The sequence below is a fragment of the Equus caballus genome, chromosome 22, assembly GCF_041296265.1.
Source record: "Equus caballus isolate H_3958 breed thoroughbred chromosome 22, TB-T2T, whole genome shotgun sequence".
NCBI lineage: Eukaryota > Metazoa > Chordata > Mammalia > Perissodactyla > Equidae > Equus > Equus caballus.
In genome coordinates this window covers 15,624,845-15,638,794 of record NC_091705.1, presented here as the reverse complement: position 1 = coordinate 15,638,794, position 13,950 = coordinate 15,624,845, and the positions used below count along the sequence as shown (strand labels likewise).

General features: G+C 39.6%; 1 protein-coding gene across 3 annotated transcripts in view; it reads left to right on the top strand.

Moving 5' to 3' along the window:
• Positions 1 to 7,802, top strand: part of PLCB1 (phospholipase C beta 1) — a 668,292-nt gene extending 660,490 nt beyond the window's left edge. For all 3 annotated transcript variants that reach the window (XM_023626130.2, XM_023626131.2, XM_070247468.1), the window contains one exon: positions 4,484 to 7,802. In XM_023626130.2, coding sequence (XP_023481898.1) covers positions 4,484 to 4,711 — 228 coding nt within the window. In that variant the 3' untranslated portion in view covers positions 4,712 to 7,802. The remainder of the gene's footprint in view (positions 1 to 4,483) is intronic.
• The last annotated feature ends 6,148 nt before the right edge of the window (positions 7,803 to 13,950 follow it).

The following is a 13,950-nucleotide window of genomic DNA, read 5'->3' as shown; positions in this document are numbered from 1 at the left end:
TCCCAGATGCCCGTGTAAGCTTCCAGCCATGATAGCAGAAGCACACAAGACCTTTTGAGGTCAGGCTCAGAACTGAATACTGTCACTAGGGTCCATTCTACTGGACGAAGCAAACCACAAGGCCTCCCCAGATTCAAGGTGATGAAGAGTACACTCCACCCTTTGATAGGAGGAACTGCAAAGACCATGACTACAAGGAGGGGCAAGGAACTGCTGTCCCTTGTGCCATCAATCTACCATTGCCTCAGAGCCTGCCACTTGAGTTGCACAGAGTAGAAACTCAACACAAGTTTAAGTACATGAACCAGAATGTGGCAGTTAGATGGGATGACACTGGCCCCCAGCAGAGGGATGATCAAGAGCAAGCCTTAGTGTTCAGTGGAGAACCACCTGAAGCTCAGGACTGTGGAAGGGAAAATCAGGCAGGATCCAAACTGAAATTCCACAATTGGACTCAATCTCTAGAATCCTCTGGTCTAAGCCAGATTTAGATCTGCTAAGAGAGAAGTTTGAAACTCTCCACAAGCCAAATAAGATTCATGAGTGTGGTTCAAATTGATTGCCAACAATAAAAAATCAGGAGATCTTACATGAAAACTTGAATTTCTGACTTCTCTTGAAAAACAAGAGTCTGGCAAGCATCAGCTAGAGCTGAGTTTCTGGCACCCGCTTTAGATGGAGCCTGTCCTCCCCACCACTCCTGCTTCCTTGCACACAGCCTCCTCCTCTTATTTTCGTGACTTGCCTGGCCCCCCTGAACATGTGAGTTTGCGACCCTTGGGCTGGAATAGCTCTAGACTCCTGATGGATGGGGCTTTTGGGGAACAGAGCCAGATTGCCCCACATACTTTTTATATTTTCTTACAATGAGTAAGTGTTCCATTTATAAGAAGTAAATAAATATAAGAAGAAAAAAATAGAAGCTCTAATTTGAAATTCAGTAATAAAAGCAATTTCGTAATTCATTAATAACTGAAAGACTTTTTAAAAGACTGAAATATGGAATTTAATATAAATTTAATTTATTTAATAAATTAAATTATTTTAATTCATTAAAATAGTTTAGAATACAATAAAATGTACCACTAACCCATGATAAAGAGTCCACTAAAGTTATAATTTAGCCACAACTGGGCCAATTATTAAACATTACTTAATATAATTATTAAAATTAAATTATTAGTATTGTAATATTATGATGTATAATAAGGAATATATATTTGATCTTCATCCCAATTCCTGGCACAGAGCTCCTAAAATTCTTGGAATTTCCTAAGTGTTAAGAAGAACAAAGGTGTCTTTTGTTATGTTAATGGTGTGGCTTTTCAAAAGCCCCTAGGTAACCTAAGGCTGGGGGCAGGTGGCCAGGGAAGTGAACCTTGTGATTAGAAAGTTGGAACTTTCAGTCCCAGCCCCCTGACCCCCAGGGGAAGGAAGAGGGGCTAGAGGTTGAGTTCAGTCGCCAATGGCCAGTGATTTAATCATGCCTATGTAATGAAGCCTCCAGAAAACCCAAAATGACAGAGATTGGAGAGCTTCCGGGTTGGTGAACACATGGAGATTTGGGGAGAGTGGCTTGCTCAGAGACGGCTCATAAGCTCTGCACCTTTTCCCACACCTTGCCCTATGCTTGCCCTTCTATTTGGCTGTTCCTGAATTATATTCTTTTATAATAAACCAGTAAGATAGTAAGTAAAATGTTTGAGTTCTGTGAGCCACTCTAACAAATTAATTGAACCCAATGAGAGGATTGTTGGAACCTCCAATCTATAGCTAATCTGTCAGGAGCACAGATAACAACCTGGACCTGTGATTGGCATCTGAAGTGAGGTGGGGGTGGGGAACTGAGCCCTTAACCTGTGGGATCTGATGCTATTTCCAGGCAAATAGTGTCAGAATTGAGTTCAGTTGTACAACACACAGCTGGTGTTGTAGAGAATTGCTTGATTTTGTGGGCGAAAAAACCCACACATCAGAATTGGGTGCAGAATCATAATTATTAAAATTAGATTATTAAAAATTATTAGAAAATGTTAGCTTAAGTACTTGGCATTTTCTCACATTTCAGATTTTCCTTTTTTTAATACACAAATTTTAAAAAGAAACAGCACTATCAAGCAGCATGAGGTCTTGTCCACTAACGACTTGAGAGAAATTGACTGCTAGGTCACATGCAATATATCTCTAGCTGAAGGTCCCCCATTCTAACCTAAATGAAGACAGCATTCTGCTGTTTCCTAAACACAGGGACTCTTGCTTTTCTCCCTTTCCCTACATTCCTTGGAAATGGAATTTTAACTGCATGTGTTGCTGGATTACAATTGAGATGAATTGATGACGAGGCCTGAATGGTAGTAAATGGAAACTGTCAAACGGGCTGAGACTTCACTCATGCAAGAGAGTATGACAGCGTGAGAGCCCCATCTCCTCCTAACAAACACCTGGGAAGGAATTAGCCATTGTCTTCCTGTCTTTGATGCTCTAGTGGTTCTTCTGTCCCGACACTGAGGGTGGGGCTGTGTGTGAAGGTGCCTTTGCTCCATTGCAGCAATGTGAATCTCAGGGCCCCCGGGGTGCTCCTCTCAGAACATTTCCTCCTTGGCTTATTAGAATTCATATGCCAGCACACATATTCATAAATAGCCCACATTTTGTATTTGAGGAGAATAGGTGACTTTCAATACTCAAGCCAAGGCATTTTTATCAGGTGCTTTTTGATGTGGAAAAAAATAAAAGGTCATTCAAACAGATGCAGAATCTATTATCTGAGACTCTTGGGGCCTGTTTTTCAGAATTCATAATTTTTCTGATTTTTAAAAAGGTAATATGATGCATATACTATGAGCATAATATCCCAGGGGGGCCTGGGTCACCCTCATGATCAGACAAATTAATATGTCAACAGCGCCATGCATGGATATTGACATGAGGTAGGATAAAGGAGGATGATGAATAGCCTTATATCAGTTAATGTCAATGAGTTTGCCACAAATTTACAAAAACCTTCCGGATTTCAGAACTTTGGGGATTTTAGAATTGCAGATACGGGATTATGGATCTATATTAGATAACTAAGCCTTGGCAATTTCTCTGGCATAGAAGCAAAAGTGAAAAGGAGTTGAACAAAAGAGGGTGTTCTCAAGCTACCGGCACTGTCCAGAATGTAAGTGAGGAAAGGGAATCAAGAAACCAAGGGGCCGATGCCCTAAGGGCTGTCCACACCCTAGACTGTCCCAGGGCCAGGGCAAGAACCAGAGACTGCACTGAAGCTGCAGATAGAGGACATACAGCCAGGATCAAGACAAAAAGTAGAAGTGGGATCTCAGAGTAGAACCAGGACAGAAGATAATCAGGGTGTCCAAAGTGGACCAGCTGCATCGGCATTACCGGGGAGGCTCTGAGAAATGCAGGACCTGGGAGCCCAGATCTGAATCAGAACCAAAGTCAAGATTCCAGATGATTTGTAAAAGATATCCCTGAAAGATTTTAAGGACATATCTTAAGAAAAGCTGCCTGAAGGCTACTAGGAGGAGAAAAAGCACATAGTCTCACACGCTGTTTCTCAGATTATGCTCCCTCCTTACCATTCAATAAGCAAAGAGAATTTTATTTAAAATTCTAGGTTTCCATGGGGCTCTGCACAGCTCAGCTTCCCAGCAGGCAGCACCCACCGCTGTCCTGCCCCTCACTCTCCTTCTATCAAAGACTCCAGCTTTTACTTGTTTTCTGATTAGGGCCACCAGGTAAGTCTGCATTTGAAGAAAGGGTTCTGTGATTTTTAAAAGTCTGAAAATTCTCCAGAGCATTACCTTTAAATAAAAATTAAAGATAAATTAAAAGACAGTTTATAGGTAGCTAAAACAGTTTACGAGGCAAATAAAAATTAGAATGAAGAAAGGAATCAAAATAAAGAAGTGACGAAGTCAAAATAGAAGTTCAAGTTGGTTCCATGAGTATGTTCGGTTGGTAAAAATGCATGGAGCTCCTCTTCAGAAATGTTGCTTCCCAGCCTTTGGATGAGGCTTCACTTCCTGAAGCCCACACCTTGATCCTCTGTCTACTCCAGACAGCTTCTTCGCTCTCCCCAGTCTGATGCAGGGCTGACCTTGGCACTCCCAGCTACAGTACCTTCCAATCTCTACACTTAAGAACTTCAGATCATTGCATACTACTCCTGTAAATTTTTCCAAAGACTTACCTCTGTGTATGTGTATGTGTTTGTGTTTGTGTGTGTATTTATTTATATTATTGCAGATTGTTTGCCCTATTATGCCACACAGGACCTGAACTTGACTTTCAGCTATGGACAAATGACGGGTCCAACTAAACTCTGTTTTACATCTTCTCTATAGGTTACCAGTAGATGATATGGAAATTAATTTATTCCACCCCGTCTTTGTACGTCTCTTTCAAGGTAGTACTACACGAGTGGTTATATAACCTAAATGACATGAAATCATCCTCCTCTCTTGATGTCTTCCAGCTGCAGGTGGAGCTGGAGCAAGAGTACCAAGACAAGTTCAAAAGACTACCCCTGGAGATTTTGGAGTTCGTGCAGGAAGCCATGAAAGGGAAAATCAGTGAAGACAGCAATCACAGTTCTGCCCCTCCCTCTCTGGCCTCAGACCCTGGCAAACTGAACCACAGACCTCCCTCCAGTGAGGAGCTGGAAGGAGACAACCCAGGAAAAGAGTTTGATACCCCGCTGTGATTGCTCCTGCCAGGCTGTCAGAACGTGCATGGCCATTCAAGCTCCATCGGACTCTCTCTTCTTCAAAAATCACTGCCCAGAAGCATCTTCCTGAGAAGCATCCCTTAGCCTAAAATCCACACCAAAGGGAGAGGTCCAGACGGATCCATGCAGACATCCCCATGCCTAGGTTCCATGTGTTATGTGGAAACTACTGCAGGTCCACTAGTGGAGAGTGCATGTATGTGAGATTTTTGTTTTCTTTCCAATAGTAAATTCAAAGCAGGCCACTTCCAGGCTCCATGGAACATTTAATGAAGGACAGTGTCTTCTTTGAAGAGAATCAAGCTCATGGTTTTATTTGAAGCTCTGGTGTAAAGTATTTCAAAGTAATAGAAATAGTTTGAGAAATGCATAGCACTATTTAACACTATTGAACAGCCAACTCTGAGCATTTTTTTTCCCCAACTGCCCCTCAACTACCATATCTTCAAGTTAACGTGCATATTAAATTGTTTCATCCTTTGCTTTGCAAGCACTGGTGGCTTGCAGTTTGCTAATTTATTTATCATAGAGGCATCAATGTACTTGTTGCTGACATGGCTTTATTAGATACCGTAGTGATCCAAATAAGCTGGTTTTCTATTCTGAAAAAGTCACTTGATTGCATCCTTGCCCAGTGAAGCTATCCCCAGACTTGGCAATATGGCTTGAACATTGGCTGCATGAGCAAGTTGGCCGCACACTTCCAGGCAGTGTGCTGTCCAAGTTGACTATTTGCACTCAAATCTGGGTATTCATCGGCTGTTGACCTGAAGTGATTAAATAACAACAAAGAGTCTGTTCAGTTGAATAAAAATACTTGAGCTGATGTATGTTGAGCAGAGATTCAATCAGTGACCAGGTTCCAGTGGTTATTTTGCTCTCTGACATTTTTTTTATTGTTCATTTATTTTTAATATAGAGATAAACATTGAATATTTATCTAGAGAATACACAGACCCACATATAAATGATATATATTATCTCCATGTATATATGTACACACTCAACCATTTAAGTACATACACATACACCACATACACACATACCACATACACACACACATATGCACATTCATACAAATGTAGATGTGTGTATATTAATTGGCAGTGACCCAAACCTCTTCCACGAGATTTAAAACCAAATTCAGGAATAAATGGATAGAGAAGAAAGTGGCCAAACATCCAGATTATGTGGATATTAAATTATATCGAAATTCTAAGAAACAATTGATGGAGCCGTTGATGCAAGTTAAAGTAGATTTAGAATTTAGAATGTAAATTTGATATATATTTTGCAGGATCAAAAACTGGATTATAAGTATCAGATTTTAAGCTTGTTTTAATGGTCAGAATATATAAAAATGTATAGGACAGCAATATGGAAATTTATTAGTATCTTCCACAATTTTTAAGTCTGACAGATATCAATTTTATTCTAAAATAAAAAATCTTTCATTATATATTTACTATGTACATTTAATTCACTTTACTGTGTCTTTTTGTTAAGTTCCTATGTCAAGTGGCGTAAGAGAAGCAAATTATATCCTGGTAAAAATGATCAAAAACGTTATTGAAAAATCTTAAGTAAGAGAGAATAATTATATAGAGGAAAATATAAGTTAGAGAGTAACACAAAGAATATTGAAGTTAAGCCCTAAAGCAAGATGCTTATAGCTTTATTTTATTTTAAAATAAACCTGTCTGATTGTAGCTTAGCAAAACATGTTAAAATACAAAACCAGTTGTGTCCTGAAAATTGTGTTTCAAGAATTTAATATTTTTATGGAAATTATTTAACTTTAAGCAATAACTAGGGATCACAATGAAGTTTTAATCAAAACGAAGGCTTAGAAAAAGGGTTTGATTAAAAAAACACATCTAGCGAGACACAAGGGGAAAAATCCCATCCTCTTTGGAGATGATTATATTTTGATCTGAAGGATTTGGGGTGTTAATTAGACACTTAATAGAACTTAACTTCCACTGAAAGAGAAATCTTTTGTAAATCATTCTACTTTTGCACTTTGAAAGAAAGGCATTACTCATAAGAAAGCAAGAATGGTCAAAATCGAATGCTGCATTTTTATAAACAAAATTAGAGACAGTCTAAAATTGCAGAAGAATGAACTAATAATAGCATTCATAACCAAACACAAAGGTGATGATTATAGAACATTGTATCACATTTTAGTATAGAGACAGACTAAGGCTGAATAACCTTGACGTACACAAAACTGTTTTGGTAGTTGGATTTCATTATCTTAGTGACTCTCGTCATTTTACAATACGTTTGTATTTGGCCATTTACTGTAATCACATTTTTATATCTGTACAATGACACTTTTTGCAGTTGTGGGGTAGTGTATAACACTGTCCATCTTGCATCATTGAAACTACTACAGTGATACTATCATTTAATAACATTAATATTACTTGAAATAGACTAAGATAAAGAAAAAGGGTCTATATGATGTGCAGTTTTGTGCCTTTATGTATTTGCCTTGTTCTTTGTTGAATGTGTGAAATTCTGTACTGTGGTTTTGCCTATAATAGAGAGTAGAGCTGTGTATTCAATTAGACCGTGCCCTCTGATACCTATACACTACTGAGAACTGCGTGGTTTTGGCCGTGTAAACCAATTTCCAAAGTTCTAATGACATGCCATGTGTTTTTGGTTTTTAACATTTCATTTTAACATTTCAATATTGCCATCCATTAATTACTACTCCTGTAATAGATAAGCAGTCATTAAATAATTTCAAAAGAAAGGGCCATTGCTTGCATTACTTTGAAGTTAATGTTGCGCTTGTGCACTGTATAAATATTGTTTGTGATGGATTGGACATTGTGACTTTCACCTTTTCAGAAGAAAAACAAAGATAGGACAAAGTATTTGAAGCTCTTAAAATGTACATATTTTGGTTCTTCTATCTCAAATTATTTAAAATGCATAGTTCACATTTTTGTAATAATTCTATGCAATTTTGTGGCATGATGTTTCTTCCACTTGTAATTTTATGTGCTTTCATCACAAATCCAAAGGAAACAATAAAAATTTCTTAACACAACCCAACTGTTATTTCTTGCTGTCAGGGCCAACCTTCTTTTGACGGGCAAGATGGTGGGAGAGGGCGTAATGCCAGTCTTTAAGGACATAATGCCCACCCTAATGGAGCACATCTGTCCCTGTGCAGGAAATTGGGGTGTCTCAATGCTTGTGCCAAAGGGCGCAGTGGTCATTACTCTGTCATTCACTTACCCCCATCCAGGAGTGGCATTGTACTTGCCCATTACTTCCGTGTTCAAGATCCTCCATTCCTTTCTCCCTTCCTCCCTTCCTTCCTTCCTTGACCAAAGCTAAGAAAGGCAAAACAGTCAAAGCTTTTTTGACAAATAGTGGAAGTGACAGAGTACTTCATGTAAGTTTTCTCATAAAACATATAAAAAAAAGAGTCTGCAACATTGATTTTAAAAAAGAAATATGTGAGTTATGAGAGTGTCCCACAGGCACCCCAAATGCAATGTATTAGTTATCTATTGCCATGTTACACATTACCCCAAAATCTAGTGGCTTAAAACAATAAGAATGATCTCTTATCTCTCATAGTTTTGGTGGGTCAAGAATTCAGACAGGGCAGAGTAGAGACGGCTGGCGTGTCTGTACTCCACAATGTCTGGGGCCTTGGCTGGAAGACTAGAAGGCTGAAAGCTGGAATCCTCTGAAGATTAATTTACCCACGTGTCTGGTGATTGATGATATGTCAGCTGAGAGACTAGCTGGGACTCTGGGCTGGAATACCAACATATCCCCTCTCCACATGGCCAGGGCTTTCTCACAGTATGGTTTTCTCACAGTATGGATTCCAAGGGTGACCTTCTGAGAGAGAAGCAGTCAGGAGCTGCATCAAAATTTTTATGAGCAAGCCTCAAAGTTACATGCTCTCACTTATGCTGGACTCTATTCATTGGCGCTGTCACAAGCCCCTTCCCAGATTCGGGGGAGGAAGCAGCATAGACCCCACCTCACTGTGGGAGCAGTGTGGGTCACCCTGAAGAACATGAGTGATGGAATAAATATATAGACATGGCCATCTTTGGAAAATATAATCTGCCACATACAATATGCACCAAATTGAATTTGTAGTTATGCTCAAACCTGCTCCACTGCCTTTGTTTTCTAATCAATGAACAGAACCAATATCAATTCAGTTGCCCAAGCCAAAAGGTTGGGATCATCCTTGACAGCTCTCTCTCCCTCTTCCTCTTTCCAATAAGTCAAGTTAGGTCAATTCTGACCCTGTGATAGCCCTCAGATTCATTCACTTTCTATTCCTTCTGCTACTACCCAAGTTCAGGCCACCATCACCTCCCACCTCCCAAGGTTCTCCTAAATGATTTCCATGCCTTCAGTCCTAAATCACAGAATGGCTTTCGAAAACTGTAGCTAGACTGATCATACAAAAGCAAAAATGGAATTAAGCCTTTAATTGAGCCCATCTGTCCTCAGGATAAATTCTAAACTCCTTTATAAATGTTTGAGATCTTGGTACCTGCATAATTTGGTGATGATTTGGTACCTACATGACTCTCCAGCTTTATCTCTGAGTACTCCTCTCACACACCACACTCCAGCCTTATGGACCATCTCACCTTCTGGGCTTTTTAAATACTATTTCCTCAACTACTCAGACCCTTACTTTCTGCTTCCCTTTCCTTTGAACCCCTCCCCAACACACACACACACACGCGCGCGCACACACACTCACATTCTCTCCTTTCCCTAGCTAACTCATATTCATCTTTAGGTTGATAGCATAAATGTCACTTCCCCTAGGAAGCCTTCTTTGATCAACCCAAGTTCCTCCTCATCTGTGCTCCCACTGCATCCTACATCAGTTATCTATTGCTGCATAACAAACATCACCAACTCTTAGTGTCACAAACAACCATTTTCTGCTGGTTATGGGCTGGGCTTGACTGATCTCAATTGGACTTATTTGTACATCTGCAGTCAGCTGTGAGTTGGCTGGTCGCTGATCCTGACTGGGCTCTTTGACATGTCTGGGACCTTAGGTGGAACAACTGGACCAACTTGGCACTGCTTCACATGACTTCTCACACTCCAGCAGGTTAGCAAAGGCTTTTTCACATGTCAGAGGCAGGATCCAGAGAACAAGCCAAAGTGTTCAAGGTCTCTTGAAGTCTAAACTCAGAACTGGCACACCATTTCTTCCACCACATTCTGTTGGTGAAAGTAAGCCATACAACAAACCCTGATAAAGAATAAAAGGATATTACAATGTTATAGGGAAAAGGATGTAGACACAGGGTGGTCATTAATGGCGGCCACTAATACAATCAACCTACCAAACACCATGTACTTTCTTTCACATATAGAGTACATGCAAGCTCCAATGTAATGGCCCTTTTACGTATATACATCCTTCACTGACATCTTTGATGCCAGGTGTCACGTCTCATTCACTCATTGAATCCCCAAACCCACCATAATGTAATCATACAATAAATATTGCATTTATCATGAGTAAATTTGTGTACTCATCTAGCTAGTTAGTGCTAAGATAGAGAAAAATAAACAATGGATATCTACATAGTAAGTGTCATTAACTTAAAGCTACACTATTATTAGGCACATCATGTGTCGGCAATACTGTAATAGTAATCCTAGACAACACAGGAGCCACATTCTCTGCCTTTCACTTATGGCACCAATCTCACAACACAAAACAGCTAGTGAGGGATAAAAGTAGGTCAGTTACCAAACATTAGGTTCTGGAACAAAGGTGGAGAAAGCCAGGTTCACCTTGAATCCCAGGAGTATGAACCGCCTCTTTTTGTGCACAAGAGAGAACTCAGGAGCCATTCTTGCCCCTGGAATCCATGCACAGTCCAGTTGTTTCTTTGAGCATTCTGCATTTTTTTAATAACAATTTTGTTGAGCTATAATTCATAAAGTTCTTCATTTTAAAGTACCCATTTCAGTGGTTTTTAGTATAGTCAAAATTTGCTCATCAATCACCATTCTCTAATTCCAGAACATTTTCAGCTTCCCAAAAAGAAACCCCATACTCATTAGTAGTCACTTCCCATTTCCCCTTTCCCCCCACCTCCTCTCCCTAGCCCCTAGAAATCGTTAATTTATTTTATGTCTCTGTGGATTTGGACATTTCATATCATTAGATTTATACAACATGTGGCCTTGTGTGTCTAGCTTGTTTCACTTAGGATAACAATTTCAAGATTCATCCATGTTGTAGCATGTATCAATACTTCATTTCTTTTAATGGTTAAATAATATTCCATTGGACACATAGTTTATTTATTCACTCATCACTTAATGGACATTTGGGTTGTTTCCACTGTTGGGCTATTATGAATAATGCTGCTGTAAATACTCGTGTACAAGTTTCTGCTTGGAAATATGTTTTCATTTCTCTTCAGGATAGACCTAGGAGTGGAATTGCTGGTTCATAAGGTAACTCTACCTTTAACTTGTTGAGGAACTGCCAAACAGTTTTCTAAAGTAATTGCACCATTTTATACTCTGAGCAACGTCTGAAGGTTCCAGTCTCTCCACATCCTTTCCAACACCTGGTGTTTTCTTCCTTTTTGATTATTGCTGTCCTAATGGGTGTGAAGTACTATCTCCTTGTGGTTTTGATTTGCAATTTCCCTAATACTAATGGTGTTGTATATGTTGACAATATGTGTAACTTCTTTGGGGAAATTTCTATCCAAATCCCTCTCCCATTTTTTAATTGGGTGGATAATTATTCTAAAATCTGGGTCCTCTTGCTTAATTTTTGTCCTCCGGTCACTTTTGTACCTGTCCATCCCAAAACTCTATCTTAGGAAGGCTCTCTCAGTTATCATTCTTCCTTGGACCGCTGAATAATTAGAGGTTGTTTGGAAAACGGTGCTGATTGTTTTCTATGTGAATCCAAAAAGTCATTTGTCTATTTATTTTTTACTTAAGTCAAGTATTTGTTTATTTTTCCAGATTTCTCTTTTCTTCTTAAAAGTAGGGTGCAAATAAGTCTGATAAACGTGGGTTGGATTCACAGGGACCTGGTGAATTTCCTGTGGAAATATGGAAGGCAATTTATTCAGGACAAGTGAAAGTTTGAATATTGCTATGGAAATATTTGCCACAAAGCCTTTAAAAGTTGAAGTGAATTACATAGCATGTTATCAAACTTAGGCTGTCAAAAAGTTTAATGTGTCAAAGCTCTTGCCTTCTTTCCCCCTCACCTTCATCTCTGGATTTATTCTATTTTCTTTAACTGTCTTTAACCTTTTGAGTCACTCTTTAATTTTTGCAATGTAAATCATCCTATCCTTCCTGAATGCTCTGGTGTTGCCTAATTCAGCCCCCAAAAGGCTCACAAACTAAGTAGGCAAAAATAGAACTATTCTTACATTGGGAGAAGCTATAAATACTCTGATGTCAACATTTTTCCAGTAAGATGTCAGTCAACACATATTTAACAAACACCTACTATGTTCCAGGCACCGATTCTGCCCCAGGCTCTATCAGGTTAGAAGTTCAGGTTTCTTGGTCATAATCATGCCCAGATAAGTATTTCTTTAAGGCTACTCCCTCAAAATGAATCATATTGCATGTCTCTATCCCAACACAGTTAAAAAGGAAAGGTCTATTTCCCTTGTATCATGACAATACTAATGCTACACATATGAGATATGCACACACACACACTCAGACTGGGACAGAGGGTCTTCAGCATCAAATGGCATTTAACATCTTTTTATCCTCCAAGAGTTGCTCCCTAAGTCACTCGTCACTTTATATGCAGCAAAGGGCAATCCCAACCTTTTAAACCTAGAATGTGGTCCATTGCCCATTGAAAGAAGGTTTTCCAGTCCAAGTATTTTATTTGGGAGATAAATTTGTACTGAAATCTCTCTTAATAATGCCAAAGTAGAATTTGATCCACAACACATTACAAAGTCTTTTAAAAATACTTTCCCCGTTTTTTCTCTCCCTGTATATGATTGTCACAGATAAAATATCTGCCTTCAGGTTGGCAGGTGCCCTAGGCCTAGCAGTTACCTCTCTATGGGGGGAGGCACAGCTAGGAGAAGGCCAGAGTGAGGCCCTCTAAGCAGGGGACCCAAGACAGGGACTCCCCTTCGCCTGGATCTAGAGCAGTACTGCTTCCAAACATAAGCAGCTGAGTAATTCTTGAAATATCAAATAATTCAGTCTTGTTCTCAAAATATTTTCCCCATCTGATCTTTTCCTCATTCAAAAAACTAAGCCTTTCCATGTTCCATATCTCAACGAAGGGGAGCACCAGGTAGAAAGTTGGAAGTCTGCTAGTCTCTTCTCGGGGGCTGTATCATCCAAAAGCCTGTAGACTCCACAAAATGAGAAGAATTCCAGTTATGGACAAAACGTTTGGGATAAATCATGAGACAAAGCTGTTCTTGCGTGAGCTGGGAGAAATAAGCAGAAGTAAGGGATGTAGTAAGAGTATAGGTCTCAGGGGGTTACCAAGAGAGGAATTTTTCCTCTTTATGCAAAGTACCAAAGAAATAACAAGGCCCCAGAGGGAACACAGTCAACTCTATCAAATTGCACTTAGACAGCTTCAAGAAATTCCTATATCCTAGAGTGGCATGAGAACAACAGAAAAATTCTGGGACTCCTAAAGATAGGAGAGATGAGGCAGAGAGAACCACTAGGTATAAGTGGACCAGGAGGACAGGAACAAAGCAGGGCAACAGTTGACTCAGTGGAAGCCAGCATAGAAAGAGGAATTTAAGGTCAGGTGGGTCCTCCCTCTGGCATATATTGGCACTTCGTGAACATAGCTGCAATTGGAAAGAATTAACAGAGATTTTTTAGCAGCTGGGTGCTCAAAAAATGAACTAAGTTGAATTATATAAAAATAATGCACACCGTACCAAAAGCTTCTAAATTCATGAAGAAAATTCCTTATATCTAAAAGGACTAGGGGCCGGCCCCATGGCCGAGTGGTTAAGTTCCCGTGCTCTGCTTTGGCAGCCCAGGGTTTTGCTGGTTCGGATCCTGGGTGCAGACATGGTGCCACTCGTCAGGCCACACTGAGGCAGTGTCCCACATGCCACGACTAGAAGGACCCACAATTAAAAATATACACAACTATGTACTGGGGGCTTTTGGGAGAAAAAGGGGAAAAAAATAAAATCTTT